Source organism: Sander vitreus, chromosome 2 (genome assembly GCF_031162955.1).
Source record: "Sander vitreus isolate 19-12246 chromosome 2, sanVit1, whole genome shotgun sequence".
NCBI lineage: Eukaryota > Metazoa > Chordata > Actinopteri > Perciformes > Percidae > Sander > Sander vitreus.
This window is the reverse complement of record NC_135856.1, coordinates 37,450,558-37,463,177: the sequence shown is the minus strand read 5'-3', so window position 1 is coordinate 37,463,177 and position 12,620 is coordinate 37,450,558. Positions and strand designations below refer to the sequence as shown.

The following is a 12,620-nucleotide window of genomic DNA, read 5'->3' as shown; positions in this document are numbered from 1 at the left end:
GTTTCTGTATGATGACATTCCTTCAGTACAGTAACAATACTGTACAGTACAGTACAATAACAGTGGTCGGCACAGCCCCAGTTTAGAGAAGTAGACAGGAAGCTAGGTAATACTACTGTGCACTGCTGTGGACGCCACTTTAGAGCGGATCCAAAAGTCACAGAATAACACAATGAATCTATCCAACTGAACAACTCCCGTGTTCTGCGAGGTAAAATTACTGTTTTAGTCAAAGGAGTCTGGTTGCTTTGAATATAACAATTTGTACTGCGGTGGACAGAGGAAAACGTATTTTAGCAACCTAAAAAATGCCGCCAGACTGTCCTTTCTGACGGGGAACTGAAACCGTTATATCACTTTCTTTAAAGACACCAGACTCCTTTTACAGAAACTGTAATTTCACCTTGCAGAACACTGGGAGTTGCTGGTCTAACGTTACCGCTGCCTAACGTGGCATCTACGTAATGTCCACTGTCAGCCAGTGCTAGTGTTCATATTTTTCATAGCCTTATTGATTAGCGTACTGTGGTAACCTACATCGGAAAAGATCGCAGATGTATTCGGCATCTAACAAAAAGCCCTGCTTTTTTGGTAAGAAAAACATGGCGAAGTGTGATGGAAGGTTGGGATGCCTTTGAAGATGTTTTCATTTTAACCAGCTTGGTGTGGAACTAAGAATTCTTCCTCCTCTCCTGCCTGGGAAATGGACTCGAAAAAGGGTGCCAAGCTGGACAAATGACCCCTTCTATCCTTAATATTACAGCTGTTTCCAGAACACCAACTTCTACCTGTAACTTTTAATAAATATAAAAATCTAGTCATCATTGAATTTAATAAATGTCACATGGATACAATTGACAAACATCTCCTTGTACTACTTTGATAGATCTCATAGTAAGTGTTAAACTTTCCTTACTAGTCAATGTTGAAAGAAAGCAAAAAGGCTAATATGTCAGTGCAGCCTTTGTTTCTTCATTTCGCTCTCTGCCCTGTCTGGTTTCTCTGACTCACTCACATATGTAAACACTTGTAAACAATTTATGAAAGGCTGTGCTCCTCCAAGACAAAGAATGCTAACCTTTCATGTGTGGCAATATATCCTTATTTGCATAAAGCAGGCTTGTTTCTTTGAATGATTACTTCTTAATGATACCACTTCTGTTACATACTGTATGGGCTACGTTTTGGCTCGCATCCTAGTTAAGATTGTATTCAGGAAAGACTGTTTACCCTTTAATAAGGTGCTCTCTCATGTCCATGTACTCATGAATTAACAGAACAGAACCACATCAAAAGTGAAAAACTAGGTCAATTAATAAATGACTATAGCAATGTCACGTGCAAGCCAAGTTCACAACCTGCCGCTTTGACAGGAGGGTAAAAAGAGAAGTGCTTTGCTTGTAGTGTCTGACGTCCAGGACATTTGAAGTAGTTTTGATCTTAAATGGAGTGCAACTTGTTTGCTTTGCTTCGTCATCCAGAGAGAGTGCTTTTAACCCTAGCTGATGTGTCTAATCACGATCTTCACATTGTTACCTTGCTTGTTCTTTAATAATCTGAAGGTAGGAGAGGGGGGAAGGGAAGCCAGGCAGCGTTATGATACATATTCTGTGTTTAAGTGATATAAAAGTATTAGATTATGTGTAACTGTAGAGTTTGTCATGCTACTGTTTGGATTTTTAGAGGCACGCTTCAAGTGTTGCAAAAAATTTCCGAGTTGAAATACCACATTTGTTTTAATCTAAACTAAATATTTTACTATATTAGGTGGTGATGGCGCAGTGGATATGACACATGTGGGAGATCTGGGTTCAATTCCCACTGCGATACATCAACCAATGTGTCCCTGAGCAAGACACTTAACCCATAGTTGCTCCAGTGGCCTCTGACATACATTAGAAACTTCACTATATATATATATATATATATATATATATATATATATATATATATATATATATATATATATATATATATATATATATATATATAGAAATTGTAAGTTTCTTTGAATAAAAGCATCAGCTAAATGACATGTAATGTATGATTGGTCAATCAGAGCAGATTTATGGGTGATGATGGCGCAGTGGGTATGACACATGCCTTTGGTGTGGGAGAGCTGGGTTCAGTTCCCACTGTGATACATTAACCAATGTGTCCCTGAGCAAGACCCCTAACCCATAGTTTCTCCAGAGGCGTGTGACCTCTGACAAATGTAGCAAAATAAATGACATGTAATGTAAATACAAAAGTGAAATTAAGATTTGTTTCTCTGTCTCCAACGCCCTACAGTTGGTGATAAGGTCCCAGCTGACATCAGGCTTACGTCCATCCGTTCCACCACTCTGAGAGTGGACCAGTCCATTCTGACGGGGGAGTCTGTGTCGGTGCTCAAACACACAGACCCTGTACCAGATCCCCGAGCTGTCAACCAGGACAAGAAGAACATGCTCTTCTCTGTGAGTCTCACATACACTTTATTTTATTTATTTATTACATTTATACATGTAATAATAAAAAAAACATATAACAAACTCTTAATATACAAATTCTTACCAACAACAATGTCCGAAAAGGAGTAGGATGTAGTTTTTATTATCTGGTCCTACCCCTTCTCCATAATTCAAACAATTAAATCATATTCTGCTTTTTGGCTTTTTCCCTTTCCTTTATTGTGTTATATATCTTTTTTGTGCATGTTATAGGTCAAGCAAAGTTAAAAAGCCCAAAGTCCACCCCAAAGGGTCTTACCATCTCCAACAGAAAACACTGTTCACAAACTGCTCCAAACAGCTCTATTGTAGTCCAGCCTTTACTTCAGAGACAAACGTGGTCACTTTGGAACACACGTTATAATGCTCACCTAGCTGCTAGCATGGCACGCCCTCATACTCTGCTTCTGACTGGCTAGTAGTCCTTACCTAGGTACTGTCAGGGCACGCCCTCATACTCTGCTTCTGACTGGCTAGTAGTCCTTACCTAGGTACTGTCAGGGCACGCCCTCATACTCTGCTTCTGACTGGCTAGTAGTCCTTACCTAGGTACTGTCAGGGCACGCCCTCATACTCTGCATCTGACTGGCTAGTAGTCCTTACCTAGGTACTGTCAGGGCACGCCCTCATACTCTGCTTCTGACTGGCTAGTAGTCCTTACCTAGGTACTGTCAGGGCACGCCCTCATACTCTGCTTCTGACTGGCTAGTAGTCCTTACCTAGGTACTGTCAGGACACGCCCTCTTCCTCTGCTTCTGACTGGCTAGTAGTCCTTACCTAGGTACTGCTCATGTGTGACTCCCAACAAAGATGGAACAGAAGTGAGAGGTCTCACTCTGTAGCTAAAACAGAGAGCTCAACACACAGGGTGAAAAGAGGAGCTGCAGCAATGTGCAGTACAACAAAAATATGGTGTTTTCTGAAAATTAAACCATGTAAACCTATTCTGATATAACCTCAAAATATAATTATGAACCTGAAAATGAGCATAATATGAGCACTTTAAATGCCAAATCAGGCTCTTAGATAATCTCAGCTATATTTGCTGGATGTCCCTCAAACCCTCTTTAAATCTTAACCCCAAACCTTTGGAACACTCTCCCTTATCACTGCGATCCCTAAACTCCTGGGAAGTTTTTATGAAACAGCCGACCACATTTCATTGGTTAGCGCCAATCATATACAGTATAACGTAAACAATTACCACATGTTCATCCCACCAATCATTCCTCATCCCTGTACCTCTATTTCCAAACCCCACAAATCGAAATACGTACTCTGAATAGTGGTTCGAACACAAGGTTTTCTATTTTTATGGTTGTTTTTAAAGATAATTATTGGCATTTTTAGGCCTTTATTAGATAGGACAGCTTTAGACATGAAAGAGGGAGAGGGGGAACGACATGCAGCAAGGGCCGTAGCCCGGAATCTAACCCCATTGCGGCAAGGACTAAGCCTCTGTATATGGGCGCACACTCTTCCAGGTGAGCTACCCAGGCACCCGAACACAAGGTTTTCTTAAATGAAGCTTTCCTCTTAAATTATGAACCCCTCACCTTTTTTAGGTTTTTATATAGCTGTAATTTCCCAGTACTGTTCCTTGCGTAATGAAATCCAAACGTGTGTGTTGTATTTTATCTCTGTCAGACCTCAAAGACTGCTGAGTCACTCGGTGGTCTGCGATCAAAGAACTGCCAGTGATGTTTTATTAAGCAACATCACTCTGACAGGCTACACATCTGCAGGTTGTCTTTGTTGGCATGGTTATCTGAGTGCTGCTGGACTGAGTGTGACTTCACACTCTGATGTGGAGGAAACACTTTAGAACCTGCAATTACAGGAGAGAAAGAAATCAGTACACATACATATCATATTTCACTTGGCCTGCTTGATGTGGTGCTCTGGCCTCAAAACATCTGGCCAAAGGACTACAGTTGGAAATGAGCCAGCTAGCTAACACTGGCACATTTACAGAATAGTTGATTACTGTAATGTGTGTTGTCCTTATGAACAAAATGTATAAAAAAAAAAACCTTTGCCCAGGGTACCAACATAGCAGCGGGCCGTGCCATTGGGATTGTCGTGGCAACAGGAGTGCAGACAGAGATTGGGAAAATCCGAGATGAGATGGCCTCCACAGACCCTGAGAGGACCCCACTACAACAGAAACTAGACCAGTTTGGAGAACAGCTGTCTAAGGCAAGGACGTGTGTGTGTTGTGTGTTGTGTGTTGTGTGTTGTGTGTGTGTGTGTGTGTGTGTGTGTGTGTGTGTGTGTGTGTGTGTCAGTCAGATCATTGTTTTTGATACTTTATAATCTATCTAACATTACTTTATCTGTGGTACTACCTCACACTTGTTTTACCCTGCAGGTCATCAGTGTGATCTGTGTGGCAGTGTGGGCCATCAATGTGGGACACTTTAATGACCCGGTCCATGGAGGCAGCTGGCTGCGAGGAGCTGTTTACTATTTCAAGATCGCTGTTGCACTGGCTGTAGCTGCCATACCAGAAGGTCAAACATCTTCTCTATCTATCGATGCTGAAAAATCACTTCTTACAGATGTGTATTTCCTGTTTGTTTTTTTTTATAATTGGAGGGATATGTTTTGTCAGTGCGGGGACCAAAATATAAGTATTTTTAAAGACACTAAGCTGGCAAAATTTGAGCAGGGAAACACAATAACTTTCTTTCACTCATTGTAAATGTCAAAAGCTGGATGTCAACATTTTCTTTAGCTGAACTCAACAAAACAGAGATCCTTGTCATAGGGTCCAAGCACATAGCAATACAAACTCTGCCCTCGGCTGGTCCCCTATTGGTCAACATAGACAGACAGACAGACAGACTTAGATTAGATTAATAGATTGATTGATTGATTTTTATTGATCCCAAAAAAAATGGGAAATAACGGTTGCAGCAGCAAAATATCAGACACACAGCACACATACAGAGTAAACATTAAATAATAGGAAAAAATATACATGAAATAATAGTAGTAAAGTAGATAAACCTGTTGTGCAAGGTGCATTCAGTGCAGTTGTGATGTATATAAGTCGTATCTCACACTCCGTGATGAAGTGTTAAAAAGTTGAATTGCCTGTGGTAGGAATGATTTCCTGTAGTGGTCCGTGCGACATCGAACCTGTTGGAGCCTCTTGGAGAGAGTGTCCACTGTTGGACCAGTGTGTGTGGGGGGTGGAGAGGCTGGTCGGGGTTATCCATGCTAGATAACAGTTTGTTCAGTGACCTCCTCTCCACCACAGCTTCAAATGTCTCATGTTTGCAGCCAATAACGGAGCCTGCCTTCCTGATCAGTTTGTGCCGCTGGCTCTGATGCTGCTACCCCAGCAGATGGCGGAGGAGAACAGAGCGCCGGCAACAACAGACTGGTAGAACATATCCAACATTCTGCTGCACACGTGGAAGGATCTCAGGTTCCTCAGGAAATAAAGTCTGCTCATCCCCTTCTTGTAAACAGCAGTGCTGTTGATTTCCCAGTTCAGCCTGTTGTCGATGTTGACACCCAGGTATCTGTACTCCCCAACCATGTCCACATCTCCACCCAGAATGCAAAGGGGCTGCGGAGCTGTTCCCTTCCTCCTGAAGTCAATCACCATCTCTCTGGTCTTATCCACATTCAGCAGCAGGTGATTCTTACCAGACCACTCCACAGAGTTGTCCACCAGCGCTCTGTACTCTCCCTCCTGTCCACCCCTTATACACCCAACAACTGCAGAGTCATCAGAGAACTTCTGTAGGTGACATGACTCTGAGTTGTACTGGAAATCTGTGGTGTATAAGGTGAACAGAAAAGGAGACAGCCCAGTCCTCTGTGGAGCCGCCGTACCACTCACCACCACATCAGACAGAACACGGTCCAGACGGACAAAAAGATGGTCTGTCTGTCAGGTAGTCAGTGATCCAGGAGACTGTGGACGCACAGACACCCATCATCTGCAGCTTCTCACCTAGCAGCAGTGGCTGGATGGTGTTGAATGCACTGGAGAAATCGAAAAATGTGATTCTCACAGTGCTGCCACCGCCATCCAGGTGCAAATAAGCTCGCTGCAGAAGATAGATAACAGCATCGTCCACTCCCAGAAGAGGCTGGTAGGCAAACTGTAGAGGGTCCAGAGAAGATCTCACCTGCGGCCTCAGGTAGGCCAAGACCAGCCTCTCCAGCATCTTCATCACATGGGATGTGAGAGCCACTGGGCGGTAGTCTTTGAGGCCAGATGGAGTTGACTTCTTGGGGACCGGGACAAGGCGGTGATGGTGGAGTGGTAGAAGAGGCAGGGGATGGCTGTGAGCTAAACCTGTTAAGGTAACAGTTCAGCTTGTTTGGTCTCTCATGGCTGCCTGGTGTTGGTCTTCTTCTACCCCCACACCTGGTGATCTCTTTCATCCCTGTCCACACCTCCCTCATATTGTTCTCCTGTAGACTGGCCTCCAGCTTCCTCCTGTTGGAGTTTTTACACTCCCTCAGTGTATCCCGTAGTTTGTGCTGTACTCCCCTCAGCTCCTGTCTGTCCCATGACCTGAAAGCTGCCTTCTTCTCATTCAGAAGAACTTTCAGGTCACTGGTGTTCCACGGCTTGTGAGTGGGTAATCAGCGTGCAGTCCGGGAGGGCATGGTGACGTTCTCACAGAATTTGATGTATTCTGTGATGCAGTCTGTCATATTATTGATGTCCTCCCCATGTGGTTGACAGAGCACGTCCCAGTCTGTAGACTCAAAACAGTCCTGCAGAGCCTCCTCAGCCTCCTGAGTCCACCTCCTCACAGTCCTTGTTTGGAGAGGCTGCCGCTGTACAAGAGGAACATACTCAGGAGACAGCAAGACAAGGTTGTGATCTGATTTGCCAAGGGGGGGAAGGGCAGTGGCACTGTACGCCTCATTGGCATTAGCATACAGGAGGTCCAGAGTGTTATTGTCTCTTGTGGGGCAGTTAACATATTGTTGAAAGTCCGGGAGGGATTTGTCCAGTGCAACATGATTAAAATCCCCAGTGATAACCATGAAGGCATTGGGCTGCTGCGTGTGGAGTTGTGAGACAGTGGTGTGGATGAGGTCAGCAGCTGCCTCCGCATCAGCAGATGGTGGAATGTAAACAGCGGTCACTATGGCGGACGTAAATTCCCTCGGGAGATAATACGGGCGAAACCCCACAGCCAGAAGTTCAATGTCCGGGCTACAGAAATGTTCCTTCACATTCACATGTCCGGGATTGCACCACTTTTCACTCACATACAGTGCAACCCCCCCCTCCTTTCTTCTTACCGCTTTCTGTAACGTCCCTGTCCGCCTGAACCGTCAGAAAGCCGGGTACCGCCACGCCATGGTCCGGGATGTGCGAATGCAGCCATGTCTCGTAAAAACACAGTATGCTGCACTCGCGGAACTCCCTCTGGGTCTTAATGAGCGCCGCCAGTTCGTCCGTCTTATTTCCCAGAGACCGTACATTCCCCATAATGATCGCTGGGACGGCAGGCTTATGTTTCCTTTTTTTTTGCTTTGCGTTTTAATCCACCTCTGCAACCCCAGGCTTGTCCTCCGGCAGAAGAACAGGTCGACACAGCGCTATCAGCTGATCGCATGTGTAAACAATAGTCGCGCTGCCAGAAAAAACAACAGAACCAAAAGAAAAATTCCGAAGTTGTCAGAAGCCATCTCTACACAGATGTTCTTAGTGACTATAAAAACTTAAAGACCAAAAAACTAACTTAAAACACACAAAATACACACACACATCAGGAGCTGCTGCAACAGGCTACCGCACGACACAGCGCCATTTTGCATACAACATCAAGCCTGTTGCAAGAAATCTTAAGTTTTGAGCAGCACACCACACAACTGGTGCATCATGCAAAATACAATCCATCTCATACACACCGGTACATACTTTGAGATCCTCGGGGAGAGGACTTTTGTCTGTTCCACTGAAAACTAAAAAAGGACAAAGCATTGCGGGCCCCGTGGCTCTGGAACGATATGCCCGAAGATATCAGGTCAGCTGGGTCAGTGGTCTCCTTTAGGTCCTTTCTTAAAACATATTTTTAGTAGAGAGCTTTTCCTGATTTAGTTTGAGCTTAAACCTCCTTTTATTTCTTTAAAAAAATATTTTTTTACTATTCTTACCTACAGTAAGTAGTACTGTACAGGTTTTTATACACTTAAAAGTCTTTATTTTTTTACTTTTTTAAACTGATGTTTTATTACTGGTCAGTTTAATTTTGCTTTTTTGTGAAACTCTTTATTTATTTATTGTATTAGTTTATTTGTCAGGGACCATGCACAGTTCATGCCCTGCACTAGAGTTAGCTATACAGCTAATTTACATCTGTGGTCCCTGGACTTTGTAACGTGGATTTTGAAAGGTTCTCCAAAAATAAAGAATATTATTATAAATAACCCTTGAGCCCTTGAGCAAGGCACATGAAACCAAACAGCTTGCTGGCAGAACAAAAAGGAAAAGCTGTTAAAACTCCTTCTTTCTCCTAAAAAGCTTTCTCATCACCATTGTCTGCCTGTTGTGCTTTCTCCCAGGCCTTCCAGCAGTCATCACCACCTGCCTGGCACTGGGCACCAGGAGGATGGCCAGGAAGAACGCCATTGTCCGCAGCCTGCCATCAGTGGAGACGCTGGGTTGCACCTCTGTTATCTGCTCTGACAAGACAGGAACTCTGACCACCAACCAGATGTCAGTCTGCAGGGTAAGACGTAACATCAGACTGATACATCCACCACTGCTATGTGGGCCAGTCAGCCATATTTAGCTCTTATACTGTATGATCAATATGATAGTGTTATTGATTATGTCTCAGTCATCATGGCATTGAAGAGTAATACAGTACATGAGGTGAGCATCCACCAGCAGGCCACATAGTTTCAGTGACTGGAAAATCTATAGTTTGCTAATTGAAATCAACAACTAATGGCTTGTCATACGAAAATGAAATTAACAAAGGGTTAAGTTTACTAACATTCTATCAAGAAATAGATGTACTGTAAATGATCATGTTAAAGCCAGTATTTTAGTTATGGCAGAGTGCCAGCAGTTGCAAAAAAACTCCCGCACACTGTTCCGCACATTTGCAAAGATTTAATAGCTGGTAATGGTATTACAATAGATACTGAGAAGCCAATCACCTAGGCTATTACATTTATCTTTGCAAGTTAAGGCTCTGACACACCAACCCGACGGCCGACCTTCGGCAGAAAAGCCAGTCGGACTGACAGTCTCCCCGAGTCGGTCAGAAAAGTTCCTCGGAACACACCGAAGCGACGCCGACTTGAGCGTACGTTCTGCGTGTGCGCGAGACGTAATACGTCTCCATGACAGCAGGTGGCGTTAATCTGTATTGTCGCCCAAACAATTAAAACAGACGTGGGTCTGGCTGCTCCCGGATTTTACAACCGAGCATAATGGCGGCTCGTTCGGAATCCGATCTCATATTTTATGAAGATAGTTCACCAAAACGTATTTCTGAAAACATTTTAAGAGAGAAATAGGCCGTGCAGTTGCTGAATCTGTCTTCATTTCAGATCGACAAAGGTGAGTTTAAAAGATTTTTGTCAGATTTTGAGAGGCTTAGTCACGCTCCTCCCACTCGTCATTTCCGGGTTAGCACTCCGCCAATCAGACCATTGAGTCAGACTGCCCGCCTTCTGATTCAGTTTCAGTTTCATCTTTCTAGCATTGGTGCGGCACAATCAGGTACAGGACTTTTACCACATACATTTTAGAATGTCCATGTTAATCACCAGGAAGGTGCCCTAAATTTACTGACCGCTGGTATAAAAACCTGAGACTCATGAGGTGGAATGGCCTGTTGGAATGTGGAACTAACCTCAAATGTGATCTTCTAATTTTATTGTAACTAATAACTAATCAACTACTGCAATGTCTGTCCGTGTGTGTGCGCATGGGTGTGTGTGTGTTTAGATGTTTGTAGCAGACAGTGTGTCAGGGGAGAGCTGCAGCCTGAGTGACTTCACAGTGACTGGATCTACTTACGCCCCTGAAGGGGAAGTGTGAGTGTCTTTAACCCTTAACCCATGAAAGTCTTTGGATTGTGGATGGATATGGCTTCTTCCTTTTTCTTACAATTTGTATACATTTTCCTCACTTTTCCCTCTCTATTTCTTTATTATTTATTATTATTGTTTCCTGTGTCATGGCCTGTCCTTCTGTACTTATAGTTATAAGGATGGCTCTGTGGTGAAGTCCAGTCAGTATGAAGGCCTGGTGGAGATAGCCTCCATCTGTGCCCTGTGCAATGACTCATCACTGGACTACAATGAGGTACAGTAAGACATGACTGCAGCGACCGCTCAGACCATCACAGATTACCATATATGGTGCTGGAACATTTACCACTGGAATCTGATTCTAAACATGTGTTACCACTAATACAGTCAACAGCATACATACTATAACCTGTGTTCCTTCCTGTGTGTGTGTGTGTGTGTGTGTGTGTGTGTGTGTGTGTGTGTGTGTGTGTGTGTGTGTGTGTGTGTGTGTGTGTGTGTGTGTGTGTGTGTGTGTGTGTGTGTGTGTGCGTGCGTGCGTTCCAGGCAAAAGGTGTGTTTGAGAAGGTTGGGGAGGCAACAGAGACTGCCCTTTGCTGTCTGGTGGAGAAAATGAACGTGTTCGACACTGACCTGAGAGGATTGAGCCCTGTTGACAGAGCTACAGCGTGCTGCTCCGTAAGTGTGTGTGTGGGGGGGGAGATCCATTATGCTGCAGCGGGCTGAATGGCTGTCTCTCCTAACGGATTCACACCTTTCAGTCCCTGCGCTCCTCGCTACATTCTCCTGGAGATGTGGGCGGTTCCTTTTCCCCACGTGGCTTAGGACAACTTTCCATTGGTCCTTCGTTGGCACGGTGGCATGTCCATGCCCCTGGGCGCATCCCATTGGTTTTTTTGTCGCCCAAATGAGGAGGGCGCACTTCTAAATCCTTGTGTGTTTGAGGTTACTCTGGGCCATAGATGAAAGTCTTATCATGGGGATGTAAATGATTATCAAGCTACAGTAATAAACATTCTTTATTCTAATCTAGTCGGCACACCAGCAGGGGTCGACTCCAAGACAGATGCACAAAAGGTTTCTTCCTGCCGTGTGACAAAAGAACCTACCGTATTTTCTGGACTATAAGTCGCTCCGGAGTATAAGTCGCATCAGTCAAAAAATGCGTCATGAAGAGGAAAAAAACATATATAAGTCGCATTTATTTAGAAATTAATTTCACAAAATCCAAGACCAAGAACAGACATTTAATCTGGAAAGGCAAGTTATTAAACTACATAATAGCACACAGAACAAGGGGCTGAATACGGCAGGTGTCGCTATGTTAACGTAACGTAACTGCACTGTTGACGAGCCTCTCCCAGCAGCACGTTGTTCAAGCACCCATCTGTGGACTCCTTCCTCCAGCTCTGGCCATCTGGATTTCAGCGCGACTAGCTTTCTTTGTTTTCTTCATTGCAGTAAGACTAACCTTTTCTCCAGTCCCTCACAAGTTTCTCTCTCACTCCAAACTCTCGTTCTGCTGCTCGATGACCGTTTTCGGCTGCGTGTTTTACTACCTGCAGTCGCCTGCAGTTTCTTTTCTTTCTCAGTTGTCTTTAGGAGCAGCACATAGTCGTCACAAGCCTAGAGCGCCTCTCGCGGCTGTAGACGGTAATGTTTTCAACATGAAATAACATTTAAAACATGTTACATTATATATATTTTGATATATAAGTCGCACCTGACTATAAGTCGCAGGACCAGGCAAAGTATGAAAAGAAGTGCGACTTATAGTCCGGAAAATACGGTACCTACCTTTTGGAGAGCAGACAGACATGATTTAATTAACTTGTAGAAGCTTAGTCAGTATGAAAGAGAAGGATATTGATTGGGTCTAATAGTATTGATACAATTCTTCTGCCTAACCCAGCTGCAGCGTTTTTGTGAATACATTAAAACATAAAAGTACATTGACATCAAAGATAAGCATTGTTTTAACATTTTTAAACTCTACAGACAAGTCTTAACACAAGTCTACGGCGTCCCCGAAACTACGTGTTTTATGTCTTATTTAATATTTCCAGATCAGTACAGTGTAGTGTAGTGTTTTTT

At 43.8% G+C, this 12,620-nt stretch overlaps 1 protein-coding gene across 1 annotated transcript in view; it reads left to right on the top strand.

Moving 5' to 3' along the window:
• LOC144528756 (sarcoplasmic/endoplasmic reticulum calcium ATPase 2) overlaps nucleotides 1–12,620 on the top strand; it is a 38,937-nt gene that overhangs the window by 11,594 nt on the left and 14,723 nt on the right. Inside the window, exons 7-13 of the mRNA XM_078267555.1 lie at nucleotides 2,293–2,459; nucleotides 4,536–4,691; nucleotides 4,864–5,005; nucleotides 9,042–9,208; nucleotides 10,441–10,529; nucleotides 10,698–10,800; nucleotides 11,073–11,204. Coding sequence (XP_078123681.1) covers nucleotides 2,293–2,459; nucleotides 4,536–4,691; nucleotides 4,864–5,005; nucleotides 9,042–9,208; nucleotides 10,441–10,529; nucleotides 10,698–10,800; nucleotides 11,073–11,204 — 956 coding nt within the window. The remainder of the gene's footprint in view (nucleotides 1–2,292; nucleotides 2,460–4,535; nucleotides 4,692–4,863; nucleotides 5,006–9,041; nucleotides 9,209–10,440; nucleotides 10,530–10,697; nucleotides 10,801–11,072; nucleotides 11,205–12,620) is intronic.